General features: G+C 36.8%; 1 protein-coding gene across 1 annotated transcript in view; it reads left to right on the forward strand.

The window, feature by feature from the left end:
* Nucleotides 1–19,249, forward strand: part of FOLH1 (folate hydrolase 1) — a 71,193-nt gene that overhangs the window by 9,015 nt on the left and 42,929 nt on the right. Inside the window, exons 3-6 of the mRNA XM_055416180.2 lie at nucleotides 102–288; nucleotides 5,611–5,712; nucleotides 16,114–16,239; nucleotides 17,466–17,652. Of these exons, the coding sequence (XP_055272155.2) occupies nucleotides 102–288; nucleotides 5,611–5,712; nucleotides 16,114–16,239; nucleotides 17,466–17,652 (602 nt within the window). The remainder of the gene's footprint in view (nucleotides 1–101; nucleotides 289–5,610; nucleotides 5,713–16,113; nucleotides 16,240–17,465; nucleotides 17,653–19,249) is intronic.

Raw genomic sequence — 19,249 nt, forward strand, 5'->3', positions numbered from 1 at the left:
AAAGTGTGTTTTTTTTAATGTAAATCTGCTTTATTTGGTTGTTGATTTTAGACAAAGGCTGACTAAACAATTTCTAACCACTTTCAATTTTTGTTCAACAGTAATTTTACACGGACACCACATTTAGCTGGAACAGAACAAAACTTCCAGCTTGCAAAGCAAATTCAAGCTCAGTGGAAAGAATTTGGCCTGGATTCTGTTGAGTTAGCCCATTATGATGTCCTGTTGTCCTATCCAAATGAGACTCTTCCCAACTACATCTCAATAATTGATGAAGATGGAAATGAGGTAAAAAGAAAGAAAAAAATCAGCTCCCCCATCTTCTCTTTTGAAATACCTTCTGTAAAAGAATGCCCTGTGCCATCTCCAAACACTGATGGAAATCCGTATTGACACTTGTGAATGATGCCTTTAATGATCTTACTATTGGTGCCAACTCTTAATGATGTTTGAATTTAATGTGATGTTGAAAAGATTCTGAGAAATTGATACTTGATGACAGTTGCTATTTTCTACTTTTTAACTATTATTCACTAACAAAATATTATATGTTAGTAAACAACAGCTAAATTAGATACACTTTTGATTGGTTCAGATGATAGAAGATCATGTATCAATTTAAGGATGCTAGGAAATTGAGAGATGTGTTGTTTGAACCAGTAGGTTTTTATTGGTAATTCATGATTATATTTCCTGTGAACATGTATTCAGCTGTGTACCCAGTACTTGGGTGTGGGCATTTGGAAAAAAAGAGTTTGGAGAGAAACACTAGAGAATTACACCTATGCTAAAAATTTACAATCTTCTTTGCTAGTTAGGGCACATAATTGGAAAAGAAGATGATACAAGTAGTTGAGATATTTCATATCATGATGTATAGTCAGGATGAAAGCTCATAAAATATAACATATATTCATCACTATTTGCCTTAGAGCTACCATATCCATATCTAAAATAGCTCTTTTCCTCTCGATAGCTTTCTTGAGTCCCTTTTGCTGAAGCTTCTAAATTACATATAGCTTCAAATGTATCCAGTTTGATTGGTCAGCCCAAAATGTCATGTGATTTTGGTACATAAAAATTTTTAATCACCTCTTATTGACTAATGAATCAACCTCTTCTTAATGATTAATATGCTATTTTGCCGTCAGTGATATAATCCCATGGTAAATTTCCTAATATGAGTTGAAACTTTCCATATTCACTGTTTTAAAATTATAGGAGTTAATGCAGTTTAACTTTTAAAAATACTCTCAAACTGTTTCACAATTATAAAAATGATTTTAAGGTTGGTATGGGGAATACCGATCTACTCCATAAAATTCCATAGCCTTTATAAGTGGTGACGTTATCTATATAATTATTAAAGAGTCTTTAAAAGTATATTTAGGAAGAGTATTTGATCACATAATAAAATGCCAGTAATACTAAACAATACGTGGAAGCAGTAGGGGAGGGAGAGAGTGAGATGAGTGGAGAAAGTGGCATCAACATATATACACTGTCTGGTGTCAGATGGACAGCTGGTGAGAAGGCCCCGTGTAGCACAGGGAGCCCAGTCTGGTGCTCTGTGATGACGTGTATGTGTAATTAAGACTGATTTGCATTGTTGTATGTCAGAAACCAGTGAAACACTGTGAAAGTAAAACAAAATAAAAAGGTTAAAAAACTACATGGTTAAAAAAAAATACATTAAACCAAATTTGATCTCTCAAATTTGGTGATTGTGTACGATAAGGAAAATAACAAACTTTCATTTTTCTTCTCTTTTTCTTCCTCTTCCCAGTTTCATCCCTACTTTTGTTTTTATTCCATTGCATTATTTGTTTTTGCTATTATAAGCATTTATGAAATGTCTAAAGCCTGCCCCATAATATAAACATATAATGTAGCGGTTTCATTTTGGAGGTTTTGCTGAGTGGGGTTAGCTGCCAAAAGCTTATTAACTTTTTTGAAAGTTATATCATTAATTCAATTTTGTTTTTATTCAAGTTATACCTGCACATGAATATTCACACAGTTCTTCAAAGGGCCTTGCTTCTTCCCTATTTCCCTCTTCCCTGAGGGAATCACTGTTCAGCCCTGAGTTGATTCTTTTGATATTTGGCTCTGTTTCTTTAAATGATGTGCTTGTATTGCTTGTGTTTCAGATTCAGGCATTTTCTTTTGACCCTGTGACAGTTCAGCTCTATTCTTACCCCTCTGCCCCAACTACAGATGCCCTCTTACTGGGCCCCATTTCCCAGATCAATTAATGTGACTGACGGTTCATAGCCAAGCTAGGCGAACTGCGAACTTTACTGTCCCGCACGACATAGACATGTTCCCCTTCCCACAGACAACAAATATGATTAATATTTTATATTCTACCAGAAATGTTTTCAACACATATTATACATTATTTTCTCTTTATTTATATAGGGACAATGTGCCATATAGATTAAACTATATATATATTGCCATATATGCATATTGCCTTTTTATGTTGCAAAAGTTAAATAGAAATAAATAGAAATTTGTAAACCAAAATTATTTTAGTTATACTCAGAATACATAGTTTGAGGCTATGTTAGTGAATGTTGCATAGTGAACATTGCTCACTGGTGTATTGTCTGTCTTTGATGAAGTCACCCAAAAGAGTCATTTCCTTGACTGTAAGGAACTTTTCCCAGTTGTTGGAATAACTCATAAACTTGATGTGAAGTCCACCTGCTCAGTGATGCTGTAAAATTGAAGGTTACCATAAAGGCAAATCAAGTGAGACCAGCTTGAATTCTCCCTTGGCTGAAAGACTTGCTGATGTGATGACTTTGTCTCAAGATGTATTTTTATTGCACTTTAGTATAGTTTTTCTTAGAATTTTCCCCAGTGATTCAGTTCAGTTTGTTCTCCATGTGGACCAGAGAAAAATTACAGGAAAAATGGAAGATGTGGGAGTTTTTGAAGAGTAGTAGTTGATTTGGTTTCATTTTAGATTCTGTCAGCATCTGAAGTAGGTAACTGGTGCTTTAGTATAGTGTCAGCTCAGATTCACTCTCCATCTCCCAGCACCTGCAAATTACTGCACTGGCCAGGACCTATAGTTTAATATTGAAAGGAAGTGAAGACAGCAGGTGTCCTTGACTTGAATGTCTGTAATGTTTCACCTTGATTTTGACATTTATGTCAGGTTACCTTAATTCAGGGCTTTCCAGGTGGCTCTAGTGGTAAAGAACCCACTTTCCAATGCAGGAGACATGAGACGTGGGTTTGATCCCTGGGTTGGGAAGATCCCCTGAAGGAGGGCATGGGAACCCACTCCAGTATGCTCTTCTGTCCGTGGGATCACAGAGATTGGAGACACTGAATCGACTTAACACAGCATGCACTAATTCACTTTTCAAGTTCACTAAGACTTTTTTGTCATGAATTTATATTGAATTTTATCAGAACTTTTTTCTTTTTCTGGGTAACTTTTGAGATGAACATATAAGTTTTCTTTTTCATAAGGATAATTATAATAAATGATATAGTATTAGATTAATTTACATTTTTTAAATGTATAATATTAGTCTGTAGTAGAATTTTCAACTCATATCTGTATACATTTATTATATTGATAACATGTTTGGCCTGTATTTCTGCAATTTGCATATTCAGTTATAATTTCTAGATTATACTTGCCTTATGAATTTTTAATCCCTGAAATAGGTTGTGTTATATTTAAAAAAAATTTTTAGTATTTCCAATCAAAGGAAAACCACTTGGTTTTGATACTTTGTTTTATGAAAGATTTTAAGCTACTGATTCAATTTCTTTTTTGTTGTGGGACTATTTAGATTTGTTTAAAATGCAGTTATGTCAGTTTTAATTTTTTTTAAATGCATGCATTTTTCCATTTCATCTAAGTTTTCGATTATTGGCATAGTTCTTCCTAGCATTTTCTTACTATCTTTTTTGCAAGATCTATATATATGCCTGTTTTTCTACTCCTAATATTAATTATTTGTATTACATTTTTTCCTTAAGTTCCCCTTTTATCTTCCTAGTCTCTATTTTGCTGTTCTTTGTAAATTTTCAATTGAATACTTAATTTATTGATGTTGGACCTTTCTTCTTTTCTGAGTATTTAAAACCATACATTTCCTTCTAAGAACTACTTCAGCTAGATCTCACAGGATCTGATTTTCTAACTACATTGTGATCAAATAATTGCGATTTGTATGACACTAATCCTTTGCAATCATTCCTTTACAGTCTGTTATGTCATCGATTTTTATAAATGTTCTCTTGTTATTTGAAAAAAATATTTTCAGTTGTTGAGTTTAATAATTTTATATTTGTTCATTAGTTAAAATTTGTTGTTTGGCTAAAATATCCTTTATCCTTGATGTGCTCTCATTTTGTCTATTATTATTAATTACTGGGAAAGGAATATTAGATTTTTATCACCATAATGGTGGATTATTTTTATTTCTGTTTTGAATTCTGTCAATTTCTATGTCCTGTAGTTTGGTGCTCTTCCATTAGACATAAGCAGTATTTGCTTAGTGTTTCTTTTCCTACATTGTTACTTTCAGACTTACTGTGATCATATCTTTAAGTCACTTCTTGTAAAATGGTACACAGTTGAGTTTATCTAGTCTGACATACTAAGCTTTTTAAAAAAATTAAACAAAATTTGTTATTACTGACTTACAGTAATAATACTTATATGATTTTTCCTTTTACTTTTCCTCCCTAATGTTCCTTTTTCTCTTTTTTTTTTTTTTCTTCTTTTTGGGGGTGGGGTAATAGTTATTTTATTAATCATATTTCTTTTTTTTTCACTTTTTATTTTTTATTTATTTTTACTTTACAATATTGTATTGGTTTTGCCATACATTGACATGAATCCGCCCTGGGTGTACATGTGTTTAATTATATTTCTTTTAGTAGCTTGGAAAGTAAAACAATGTTGATTCCCACTTAACAGCGTCAGTGATACACTTGAAAAATTATATTATGTTTGGTTAGAATTGAATTTAACCTTTAATTTGTTTATAAGTAATTAGCATTTTTATAAGTGACTAATAACACTGCTGCTGCTAAGTCGCTTCAGTCGTGTCCGACTCTGTGTGACCCCATAGACAGCAGCCCACCAGGCTCCCCCGTCCCTGGGATTCTCCAGGCAAGAACACTGGAGTGGGTTGCCATTTCCTTCCCCAATGCATGAAAGTGAAAAGTGAAAGTGAAGTCGTTCAGTCGTGTCCGACTCTTCGCGACTCCGTGGACTGCAGCCCACCAGGCTCCTCCGTCCATGGGATTTTCTAGGCAAGAGTACTGGAGTGGGTTGCCATTGCCTTCTCCAACTAATAACACTACTTGATGTTATTTTTTTATTTGGAAGGTGAAGTTTTCCTTCTAAATCAAAAGCTGGTGCTTGTAGGCCCTCTAAGGGTCTGTAGTTTATTCACCTCATGAACTCCTCACAGCTTCTAGCACAGGGCTGGCTCTTTGACCTGCATCTTTAAAATACGAAAGTCTTGATTAACCCTCTCCTGGCAAAAGAGATGATACACATTTCTTTGCTCGATTGTAGTAATTAACTTTGCCTGATTTGCTTCTGATTATTATGTTTTGCTTCTCTAGATTTTCAACACATCATTATTTGAACCGCCTCCTCCAGGATATGAAAATGTCTCAGACGTTGTGCCACCGTTTAGTGCTTTTTCTCCACAAGGAATGCCAGAGGTAAAAATGCATGTGATAAAAATAACAAATAGAACTTTCTTGTACATGCAGGCAGTAATTAAAGGGGCATTGAGGAGGTTTTAAATGTAATCCAAATTTATCTTTTTCTACATTTAAGAAATAGAATTTCTTAGTAATAAGAAAGAATATACATTTTGTGTTCATAGTGTTTTTTAGGATAAAATTTACCACATTGAGATGGGGAAATCCAAAGTATACATTTATTTGACAAATGCGTACACCTGTGTAAATAAAGCACCATCTACACGTAGAATATTACTGTCACTTCAGAGTGTACTTCTAAGTCCCTTCTCAGTCAGCCCTACACACTCCCAAGGCAGTCATTCTCCTGATTTTATTTTTTTTGGTCACCTTTGATTAGTTTTGCCTATACTAGAAATTCATATAAATGGAATTGATAGCATTTGTAAGTATAGGACCTGTGAAAATTCACATGTTTTGCACTGATCCATAGATTGTTCCTTTTTTTATTGCCGATTAATTTCCACTATATGAAAATACTACATATTTTGCTATCATTGTAAGCCTTGGATTAATTTTATAAAGAACTTGAATGAGAATTTGAAATTGTTGCCATTTTCAAATGAAGAGTACAGATATCCTTTTTAGAAAATTTGTATAGTTTACTTAATAAGGCAGTGTGCATATTTATTATCTGAGTTTTCACAGTAAATCCCCAGATTCTTGGATAGTACTTTGTTTTTTATAAGAAAGCTAAACTTTAAAGAGTTGAATATAATTTATTAATGTCTTTTAAAAAGTTACCTTTCCTGCTATAGTATTTGACATCAGGTAGATTCAGTTTTGGACATATAGAGTTTGAGGTACCTAGGATATACCAAGAAGTTGGAATATTGAAGAAGTATCACTCAATAGAGAGATAAACACTTGATTATCATCGGAAACATCCATAGTGAAAAATTTACATTTAGAACTGAATTGATATTTAAAGCTCCAGGGAAATAGCAGCCCACTCCAGTGTTCTTACCTGGAGAGTCCCAGGGACGGGGAAGCCTGGTGGGCTGCCATCTATGGGGTCACACAGAGTCGGACACGACTGAAGTGACGCAGCAGCAGCAACAGCAGCAGCAGCTAACGTTCTTGCCTGGAGAATCCCATGGACAGAGGAGCCTGCCAGGCTACAAAGGGGTTGCAGAGTCAGACACAACTGAGCGACTAAAACACTTCACCAGTCAGTTAATGTTTATTGTAAAAACATAGGCATTAAACCTGTGTTTTTAATTAATATTAAACCTATGATTTAATATTAGGCAATGTTATATTTTTTAATATGTAAAGTTAAAAAAATACTATTTTTTATTATTTTCTAATGCATTTGATTAACTTATATTTAAAAACTCTCACAGGTTTAGATTATTTTCTACCGGTTGTATGAAATTTGCATCAAATGAATAGTTAACATTATAGTTAATGGCACAATATTAGAAGACTTCTCCCCCAAATGTGCACATAAATAGGTTGCTTACAGTCATTTTAGTTACTTCATAATTGACATGACATAGAAATAAAAGATATAAAAACTGGGAATGAAGAGATAATATATTTTAGATCTCAGGTATCTAGAGATTACATAGACTTTATCTTCGGGGTAAGGCACATTACTGTCATGGGTCCATGTAAGATTCCTAATTTAATTTCTTTCCTTTCATCTCTTATCCTTATTTTCAATCTGATTCCTTTTCTCCACATCCCCTACACCCTGCCACCATCTGTAGTGTATTTATATCTTTAGGAATGTTTGTATTCTTATAAAAACATGGGCTTATTAGTGATTGGTATATTTTGAATATATGCAAATAATATTATCCCTTAGGTCTTGGTCCATGACTATTTTCAGTTAGCTATTTTTAAAAAATCTATTTTATGTCAGAGTGGTTCATTACTTTCTGCTGTTGTATAGTACCCCATGTTATGTGCACATCACGTGTAGCTTCTCCATTCTCTTAGTGGCAGACAGGTGGCTTGCCTCTGAATCTAAATTACCACAGTGTTGGAGTGCGTGTGCTCATACATGTCCCTGTGTAGGCTTGCAAGGTTTTCTCTGTGCACAGCCAGCCAGTAGTGGGATTGTGGTTTGTAAGGAACACGGCATTTTACAGTGTTCAGACTGTGGCAGTTTATTGCTCCCTGCAACACTATATACGGGTGTTCCTTTTTCCTCCCATTTTCATCAACAATTGCGGTTATATAACTTTCTAAATTTTGCCTATTTAATTGTGTTGTTTTGTTAGTTTGGGCTTCTCAAGGCAAGAATGCTGAAGTGGTTTGCTATTTCCTTCTCCAGTGGCCCACGTTTTGTCAGAATTCTCCACCATGACCCATTCATCTTGGGTGGCCCTACATGGCACGGCTCATAGTTTCATTAAATTAGACAAGGCTGTTACCCATGTGGTTAGTTTGGTTAGTTTTATGTGATTCTATGAACAAAGCTAGTGGAGGTGATGGAATTCCAGTTGAGCTATTTCAAATCCTAAAAGATCATGCTGTTAAAGTGCTGCACTCAAATGCCAGCAGATTTAGAAAACTCAGCAGTGGCCACAGGACTGGAAAAGGTCAGTTTTCACTCCAGTCACAAAGAAAGGCAATGCCAAAGAATGTTCAAACTACTACACAATTGTACTCATCTCACACACTAGCAAAGTAATGCTCAAAATTCTCCAAGCCAGGCATCAACAGTACATGAACTGAGAACTTCCAGATGTTGAAAATGGGTTTAGAAAAGGCAGAGGAACCAGAAATCAAGTTGCCAACATCTGTTGGATCATAGAAAAAGCAAGAGAGTTCCAGAAAAACATCTATTTCTGACTACAGCCAAAGCTGTGCATTGACTTCACCAAAGCCTTTGACTGTGTGGATCACAAAACACTGTGGTAAATTCTGAAAGACATGGAAATACCAGACCACCTTACCTGCCTCCTGAGCAATCTGTATGCAGGTAAAGAAGCCACGCTTAGAACCAGACATGGAACAGCGGACTGGTTCCAAATCGGGAAAGGAGTATGTCAAGGCTCTATATTGTCACCCTGCTTATTTAGCTTCTCTGCAGAGTACATCATGCGAAATGCGGGGCTGGATTAAGCACAAGCTGGAATCAAGATGGCTGGGAGAAACATCAATAACTTCAAATATGAAGATGACACCACCTTCCCCGGTGGCTCAGATGGTAAAGCATCTGCCAGCAATGTGGGAGATCTGGGTTCGATCCCTGGGTCGGGAAGATCCCCTGGAGAAGGAAATGGCAACCCACTCCAGTACTCTTGCCTGGAAAATTCCATGGACAGAGCAGCCTTGTAGGCTACAGTCCATGGGGTCGCAAAGAGTCGGACACGACTGAGCAACTTTACTTTACTTACCACCCTTATGGTAGAAAGTGAAGAGGAACTACAGAGCCTCTTCTTGAAGGTAAAAGAGGAGAGTGAAAAAGCTGGCTTCAAACTCAACTTTCAAAAAACGAAGATCATGGTATTTGGTCCAGTCACTCATGGCAAATAGATGGGGGAAACAATGGAAACGGTGACAGACTTTATTTTCTTGGGCTCCAAAATCACTGCACATGGTGACTGTAGCTATGAAATTAAAAGATGCTTGCTCCTTGGAAGAAAAGCTAAGACAAACCTAGACAGCATGTTAAAAAGCAGAGATGTCACTTTGCCCACAGAGGTCCATATAGTCAAAGCTATGGTTTTTCTAGTAGTCATGTATGGATGTGAGAGTTGGACCATAAAGAAAGCTGAGCACCAAAGAATTGATGCTTTTAAACTGTGATGTTGGAGAAGACTCTTGAGAGTTCCTTGGACAAAAAGGAGATCAAAACAGTTAATCCTAAGATGCTGAAGCTAAAACTCCAATACTTTGGCCACCTCATGGGAAGAGCTGACTCATTGGAAAAGACCCTGATTCTTGGAAAGATTGAGGGCAGGAGGAGAAGGGGACAACAGAGGATGAGATAGTTGGATGGCATCACCGACTCGGTGGACATGAGTTTGAGCAAACTCCAGGAGTTGGTGATGGAAAGGGAAGCCTCGTGTGCTGCAGTCCACTGGGTCGCAAAATGTTGGGCACGCCTGAGCAACTTAACTGAACTGAATTGTGTTATTGTTGTTTTAATTTATTTTGATTCACATTTTTGATTAAAAATGAGATCATACATATCTAAGCATACTTATTTGTTAGCTATTCTGTTTTGTTTTGTTTTTATGCTGTGAAATGATTGCCAGCCATCTTTTCCTGTTGAATTTCTGGCCATTTTCTTGCTAACTTCAGTGGTTTCTTAAATATTTTAGTTATTCATCCCATATTGGTTTAAATACTGCAAACAGCTTCTAATTTTATTCATATTTGTTCATGTTGTCTATAATGCTTTTTACCGCAAAGAATTCTTTTATTGTGACATTGTCCAGTACTCTCTTTATATTTTCACACTTTGGGTCTTTCTTAATTTCCTCATTCTTCATTTACAGTGATACAGTCAGAATATCTCCAAAATACCAATAGCTCTTTATTTAAAAATAGCCTTGATATTACCAATTAAATATGTAATAGCAGAAAATATAACAAATATGTAGTTTAAAATAGCCATCAAATATAAAATGAATTGTAAAAATTATTAAATGAGTGTGAACTGGTTGAAAAACAGTGAAATTTTTTGAGCAGTGAAAATATTATGTATAAAGAAGATCATGTTTCTGGCTGGGAAGACAGAGTTTTATAAGATAAATGCTTATTAGTTTGTGGGTTTACTCTATGATCAATTAAAATTCCCCAATTAGTTTTTGTACATTGTTTTTTGTTTCTTTTTGTTTCTTCATTTGTTCTCTAGTTTTACTGAGGTATAATTGGTATCTCAATAAGACTATAAGTTTGGGGCTTCCCCTGTGGCTCAGTAGTGAAGAATTTGCCTGCAATGCAGAAGACATGGGCTTGATCCCTGTGTCAGGAAGATACCCTGGAGAAGGAAGTCACAACCCACTCCAGTATTCTTGCCTGGAGAATTCCATGGACAGAGGAGCCTGGCAGGATACAGTCCATGGGGTGACAAAAGATTCATACACGACTCAGCAACTAAACAAGAACAAGTGTATGAGCTTAAGATATACAGCATAATGATTAGACTTTACATACATCATGACAAAATTATGACAATAAATTTGTGATAAAGATATAAAATAGAAAAAATTTTTTTTCTTGTGATTAAGACTCTTAGGATTTACTATCTTGACAACTTTCATATATAAGATACAGCAGAATTAATTTTATTTATCAGGTACATTTCAAATCTAGTATTTATTTTTTATCTGGAAGTTTATACCCTTGGACTGCCTTTCTCCAGTTCCCCCTACCCCTCACCCTCCGTCTCTGGTTACCACAGTCTGATCTTTGTGCATTTGTTTTTGAAGTACAGTTGACCCATAACACTCTGTTCGTTTCAGTTATGCAACATGATGCATTATTTTTGTGTACTTCAAAATGACCACCACAGTGAGTCTAGTTACCATTTATCACTACACAAAAATATGATGTATTAATAGTTACTGATTATATTCTCCAGATGGTACAATTCATACCTGTTTCTTTATTGTGTAACTGGAAGTTTATACTTCTCAATCTTCCTCATGTATTCTCTCGTCCTTCCTCTCCCTCCCCTTTGGCAACTACCGGCTTGTCCTCTGCATCTATGACTGTTATTGTTTTGCTTTGTTTATTCATGTGTTTTTTAGATTCCACATATAAGTCATCAGGCATTTGTCTTTCTTACTCTGACTTATTTCACTCAGTCGAATACCCTCTAGGTCCATCCGTGTTGATGCAAATGACAAGATTTCATTCTTCTTATGGCTGAGTAATACTGCATTGTAGATCATATTATATTTACCACATCTTCTTTATCTGTCTTCTCTGATGGGAGTTTAAGTTGCTTCCATTTCTCGACTGTTGTAAATGATGATGCAGTGAACATAGGGTTGCATGTGTCTTTTTGAATTGGTGTTTTTGTTTTCTGATAAATACCCCAGGATTGGATATGCCCCAAGAGTGGAATTCCTGCATTGTATGGCAGTTCTATTTTTAATTTTGGAGGGAACCACCATGCTGTTTTCCATAGCAACTGCCCGTGCCAGGGTGTGTGTGCTCAGTTGTGTCCGACTCTTGGCAGCCCTATGAACTGTAACCCGCCAACCTTCTTTGTCCTTGGGATTTTCCAGGCAAGAATATTGGAGTGGGTTGCCATTTCCTTCTCCAAGGGATCTTCCTGACCCAGTGATCTTTTCTCGCATTTCCTGCATTGGAAGGCAGATTCTTCACCGTGGAGCCTCCTGGGAAGCCCACCAGCTTTGCCAGTGTTCCCTTTTCTCTGCATCCTCACCATCACGTTATTTGTTGTCGTTTTGGTGGTAGCCATTCTGATAGGTATAAAGTGGTATCTCACTGTGTTTTTTCCTTTTTTGGCGGTGCCTCACAACATGTGGGATCTTTGTTCCTCCCTGACCAGGGAGCACACCTGTGCCCCTTCAGTGGGACCACAATGTTACCCACTGGACTGCTTGGGAAGTAAGTCCCTTGTTGTGGTTTTAGTTTTCATTTCTCTGGTGATTAATGATGTTGAACATCTTTTTATGTGCCTGTTGGCTATCTGTATATCTTTTTTGGAAAAATGACTACGTTTTCTGCCCATTTTTTCAATCGGATTATTTGTTTGTTTATATTCTTTGCAAATTTTGGATATCAGCCTCTTATCAGATGTATCATTTGCAAACACATTTCCCCATTCAGTAGGCAGCCCTTTAGTTGTATTGAAAGTTAGTTCCCTTTGTTGTGCAAAACTTTTTTAGTTTGAGGTCGTCCCATTTGTTTACTTTTGCTGTTGTTTCCCTTGCCTGAGGAAACCTATCCAAAAAAAATATATTGCTAAGACAGATGTCAAAGAGTGGCCTGCCTATGTTTTCTTTTAGATGTTTTATGGTTTCAGGTCTTACATTTAACTCTTTAATCCGTTTTGAATTTATCTTTTTTAAATGGTGTGAGAAAGTGGTCCAGTTTGATTCTTTGAAATGCAACTGTCCAGTTATGACAGAATTATTCTGCTCATAAGAAAATTATGTTATAGAGATGATTAACTCATTTCTTTCAAGTAGATTTAAACTCTTCTACATTAATGGGAGGCTGGAAAATGCATGTAATTCTCCAAGGTACATTAATGGGAGGCTGGAAGATGCATGTAATTCTCCAAGGAATTCTCCAAGCACTTGTCTATGTTTAAATACTAAATTGATTTGCTGGCTGGTGTGTTTCATTGGATTACCCATAACCCAGGCAGTGGAATGTTAATTTTGTTTTTTAATTATGTATGTCTGTATGTGTTCTTAGGATATTTCACTGTGAGCGTCTATGGATCTCAGGTAGCTCAGCTGGTAAAGAATCTGTCTGCAATGCAGGAGACCCTGGTTCGATTCCTGGGTGAGAACTTACCCTGGAGAAGGGATAGGCTACCCACTGCGGTATTCTTGCCTGAAAAATCCCTGTGGACAGAAGATCCTGGTCTTAACTAAGTGACTAAGCATTCACAGTCTGTGGATCTACATCTGAATCCTCTGAAAGTGAAAGTCACTCAGTTATGTCCGACTCTTTGCGACCCCATGGACTATACGTTCATGGAATTCTCCAGGCCAGAATACTGGAGAGGATAGCCTTTCCCTTCTCCATGGGATCTTCCCAACCCAGGGATCAAACCCAGGTCTCCCACATTGCAGGCGGATTCTTTACCAGCTGAGCCACAAGGGAAGCTCAAGAATATGGGAGTGGGTAGGAGAAGGAAATGGCAGCCCACTCCAGTGTTCTTGCCTGGAGAATCCCAGAGACGGCGGAGCCTGGTGGGCTGCCGTCTATGGGGTTGCACAGAGTCAGACACGACTGAAGCGACTTAGCAGCAGCAGCAGCAGCAGCCTATCCCTTCTCCAGAGGATCTTCCCAAACCAGGAATTGAACTGGGGTCTTCTGCATTGCAGGCGGATTCTTTACCAACTGAGCTATCAGGGAAGTTTTGCTTTAGGTTATTTGAAATTAGGAATTCAACAATGTCTGTTCAGTTCAGTTCAGTCGCTCAGTCGTGTCCAACTGTTTGCGACCCCATGAATCACAGCAATGTCTGTAATTATAGTTTAATTCAGTGGTTCTCGAACTTAGCTTGTATCACAATAATCTAGAGGGCTTATAAAACACAGATTCTGATTCACACCCCCTAAATTTCACTACTTGCGTGAAGCCTGAGAGTTTCTTTCTGGTAAGGTTCTAGATGGTGTTGACTCTGGGTTCAGGAACCATGCTTTGAGAACCACTGGTCTTATGTCCCAATTCTGTCTCTATTAACAAGAGCAGGAAGATGGAAGCTTGAAAGAAATGGAAAATCCTAACAGTTCAACATTGTTAATTATTTCCAGTTATAGAACAATTGTGCAGTGTAAATTTTATAAGAAGGTCATTGTCTGAAAACAAAGATTTTTTTCTAACTAGCAATGACAGCTTGCATTTGTGAAGTGCCAAGAGGACCTGTCTGCCACACTTGTTTTCATTTTCAAAGTTTTCTGTCATTTTCAAACTAATTTCTTCTCCTATCTCTTCTCCATCCTAATTTGTCTTTTGAGATGTGCAGATTAAAAGATAGCTACAATTTATAGGCATTTAAAGAAGTAGTCAGTTTTCCCAAAGTTGGTGATATTAAATATGAATACATTTCAAGTAGAACATTTATGCTAAACAGAATTCACTGGAACCAAGTTGGTTAGTGGCTGTGTATTCACAGTTGTAATGAACGTGTGCTCTAAAGAGGCTGCTGCTGCTGCTGCTAAGGAGGCTAATGATTATAAAGCAGAAATACAATGCTATCATCAATAGTTTATTAATCTTGCATCGATCTTGGGAAGAAAAATAATAGCTAAAAGTAATCCTTTTCCTGAAGCAAAGATTCAAATGTCACTTTCTCAATAAGCTTTCTTCATTTTTTTTTTTTGGAAATTGCACGCAACTGAGTATAAGGTCCATGTTTGCCTACTATATTTAAACTTAAATTTTTTTCTCTACAGAACTCATCACCTTTTAATATTGTATACAATTTGCTTATTACTTTTATGGTTTATTGTCTCTGCTTTCCACCTGAACATAAATTTCTTCACAGACAGGGATTCACTGTATCTGCAGTTCCTAGAATGATATGTCTTCAATACATTTGTGGAAGGAATCTGAGAGTCAGCTTGGAGACTACCTTATTGCAATATGTTATAAATTTCTTGTGCACATGTTATGAGACATAGTCAAAGAGGAAAACAATAGCCAAAATAAAGTGATGGTATACTAGAAATAGTGTGAGACAGGGATAGGATATTAGAAGGAGTGTAGGAAGGGGACTTCAAGCACTAGGGTATGTAAAGACTTTCCAAAGGCAGATATAGGATCATTTAAAATAAAACAGTTGCATTATTTGTTTCTCAGTGGACTCTTCATGGAATTGAGAAATAGCCTGTGGTAAGGCTCTGCTGGTCCCCTGTTCCCACCTCCCTGATTTATAATTATTTATTTCTTATTTTATGAATGAGAGACATCACTCATCCATCCTGAAACATATCTCTGAGTTGTAAAAAAAAAAAAAAATCTCTAGGCCTCCAAACAAAGAGATGCTAGTGAAAGATTCTAATAGCTAGGTAACAGAAATTCTTCAAGTCAAATGGTTTACAGTTGAACAAAATTAAAGATGAGTATAATTGAGTTTCCAGTTAATACCATTAGACTTAACTTGGATAACAAATCAGTGTGAGAGTTAGGGGTTGTAACTTGGAAAGAGTTAAAATAATTCAGGGGAAATTCCTTAACAACATTTTTTTCATTCATATCCTAAAATTTCTCAAAACATGTCTAAAAATGAGAAATGTGAATAGAACTGAGTCCCGACTTATTCTGGAAATAATTTATTCATCCATAGATCCATGACCAAATGTTTTAACATCCCATAGCACTGAAAGATGTATTTCAAGCAAAATTTTATGCTTGCTGCTGCTGCTGCTAAGTCACTTCAGTCGTGTCCGACTCTGTGTGACCCCATAGACGGAAGCCCACCATGCTCTCCCATCCATGGGATTTTCTAGCAAGAACACTGGAGTGGGTTGCCATTTCCTTCTCCATTATAAGTCTCTACCCAGCCTATTACCTTCTCAATTCAAATTCATTTCTCCCTTGAATCTCTTATCAGAGGCTTTTTTGACCCTCTTACATACTCTTGCTTCTTTCTTCTTTCAAAAACGCGAAACAGTCTTCATGCCGAGAAACCTCTTTTATGAACTCTTTCTTGTACTAAGTCATCTATGTTCTCAACAGGGTGACCTAGTGTATGTTAACTATGCACGAACTGAAGACTTCTTTAAACTGGACCGGGACATGAAAATCAATTGCTCTGGGAAGATTCTGATTGCCAGATATGGGAAAATTTTCAGAGGAAATAAGGTAAAAAAAAAATCTTTTTTTTTTTCTTTTCAATAAAAATTAAAAGTTATATTGTATCTTGGGCTTTCCTGGTGGTTGAGATGGTAAAGAATCTGCCTGCAATGCAGGAGACCTGGGTTCAGTCCCAGGCTTGGGAAGATCCCGTGGAGAAAGGAATGGCTACTCCGGTGTTCTTGCCTAGGGAATCCCACGGACAGAGGAGCCTGGTGGTCTACAGTCCATAGGGTTGCAGAGAGTCAGACATGACTGAGGGACTAATACTTTCTGTTTTTCATAGTGTATCTTACATGGTTAGAACCACATCCTTAAAATTTTTTGATGACCGTGATCTTCCCATACTCTTTACCATGCCCGCCTAATAGGGAGGGTACATGTGCTAGTTTATAGGCAGATTTTAAACTGGGTCATTGGAATTTGGCCAGTGTAGAAGTTCAAGGAGAGCAGCAGAGGTTTTTCCATACCTACATATTGTTGTCCCTGTGGTCTATGAAGTAGCGTGCATTGCATTTGTTGTTAGTCTTTAGTATCTTTAAATATTATCTTTGAAAATATTTACTAAATTAAATTTTGGTGTTAATTCTTTGTTAGAGGTAATGAGACAAGCCAATCTATGCACAGCAGTTTTGAATGTTACCAGCACTTGATGTGGGGCCTCCCAGGCAGTACAGTGATAAAGATTGCCAGTGCAGGAGATGCCAGAGATAAGGGTTCGATCGCTGGGTTGGGAAGATCCCTTGGAGTAGGAAACGCAGCCCACTCCAGGATTCTTACCTGGGAAGTCCCATGGACGGAGGCGCCTGGTGGGTACAGACCATGGGGTCACAAGGAATCAGATACGACTGAGTGACTGAGCACATACGGCACTTGATTTTTTTTTTCCTCTTATGTGGGAAATTAATTTAAAAAATATTCTCTTTCAACCATAGAAGAAATGGGAATCTAGTCTGTGAAATCTACTTGCTTATTGTGCTTCTAGACTAGAGGAAGGAAACAGCAGGTACCTGTTACCACTGATATGTACATTTTTAAAATCTGCTCTGAGGGCTCATCCAGCCCTAGAAACTAGGTTTTAGAGCTTGCATAAGAAAAAGACAAAACCAGTTCTCTGTGAGATGTCCTTTGTTTTAAGCATAAGGAGTAAAGATAAGGACTGAAGATAAGCTTTAGCTTCTTATTTAAGTGTAATTTCAAATAACAATCCTAAAATAAGAAAGACTGTTTTCCAGGTTAAAAATGCCCAGCTAGCTGGGGCCAGAGGGATCATTTTGTACTCAGACCCTGCTGATTACTTTGCTCCCGGGGTGGAGGCCTATCCGCATGGTTGGAATCTTCCTGGAGGTGGTGTTCAGCGTGGAAATATCTTAAATCTTAATGGTGCAGGAGACCCTCTCACACCTGGCTACCCTGCAAATGGTGAGTGATCAGGCTTCAATCATCACAGAAACTTTTAACATTTTGAAGTGATTTTATCAAAAGATTTCATTTGACCAAAGGATAAAGTGTGTCATTTTCTTACTGTCTTTGCATCTAAGAATAAACTAAAGGGTTTTGAAGTCAGAAAATTATTGGTTTGGGTCCCTTATCCCTTGTTTGGAACCATTGCATCTGGTAGGTTTTGAAATGCAGACATTTTCAGATATTTAAAAGTAAGATGTTTTATACATCTGTATAACACAGATGTATAAAACAGTCTTTGGGACTCTGTGGGAGAGGGTGAGGGTGGGATGGTTTGGGAGAATGGCAGTGAAACATGTATATTATCATATGTGAAACGAATCGCCAGTTGAGAGTCGATGCATGTTACAGGATGCTCGGGGCTGGTATGTGGGGATGACCCAGAGGGAGGATAAGGGGAGGAGGGAGGTGGGAGTGGGGTTCGGGAGGGGGAACTCATGTACACCCGGGGCGGATTCATGTCAATGTATGGCAAAACCAACCAATATAATATTGTAAAATAATTAGCCTCCAATGAAAATAAAAATAAATAAATAAATGAAAGTAAGATGGTGCGTATGCCTTACTGCATACATTCACGTAGGCTGGGACAAAATGTGGGAAGCAAGCATGTAAATATTTTACAGTAAAATGTATGAATAATCATTTTAAGCAGAGGGTACATAAATAAATAATATAAATAACCTCATGTCTGCTCAAGTCAGATCTTGCTTCCAAATTAGTTTATATCATATCATGTTTTATTACCAAGTTTTAATAAATGCCCTCTTCCAATTAATGGATTTCACAGTTTTTAAAAATTTCTAATTGTAGATAAGGGACAGCAAAACATTCTATAAATCCCTGAAATGGCATATTTTGAATACAGAGTCTGGAAAATGCATATTGTGTCATTACTGTATAAAGACAATAGTGATCACTTTGGGAGGAGTGTTTGCAAAATACTAGTTTTTTAATGCATTAACGACCCTATAAGCTTTGTTGTATTATTATCTCTACTTGACAGAGGAGGAATGTGAAACCAGAAAGAAGTAAACAGTCTGCCTTGTTCATCGCACCACTAAGTGAGGAGTGGGGATTCAAATTCAGATTATCTGGCTCCAGAGTCCATGTATTTGTCTCATGCTGAAATGCCCTGCTGTATAACAGTAGATCATTAACAAGGGAACTTCGAGCATATTTTTAATGTACTCAGCTATTTGATGACATTTACAAAAATCTGTCATCATTTAGTTTGTGTGGTTTAAAATTAACAAAGGTTTATAACTTGGATAAAGTAGATTACCAAAGTATTGGTGGCATTTCCATATTTATTTTTCATCTTGGGTCCTTCTATCTAATTGTAGACTCCTTTAAAGCTTACGTGTTTGGCTTTGTAAATTTTTGAACATAGTACATTGTCATAGTTTTTTTTTAAGCAATACATATTATCCTGTGATAAAATCATGTGTCTACCTGAACTTTACTAACTTAGCCTTTTTATTCTCAAGTTTTGAAAAATGCAACTTCTCCTAAGCTCTGTTTGTTATGCAAAGCTAAAATTATGAACATAAAA

The sequence above is a fragment of the Moschus berezovskii genome, chromosome 25 (assembly GCF_049115385.1).
Source record: "Moschus berezovskii isolate FMDL1 chromosome 25, NW_MosBer_1.0, whole genome shotgun sequence".
Classification (NCBI taxonomy): Eukaryota; Metazoa; Chordata; class Mammalia; order Artiodactyla; family Moschidae; genus Moschus; species Moschus berezovskii.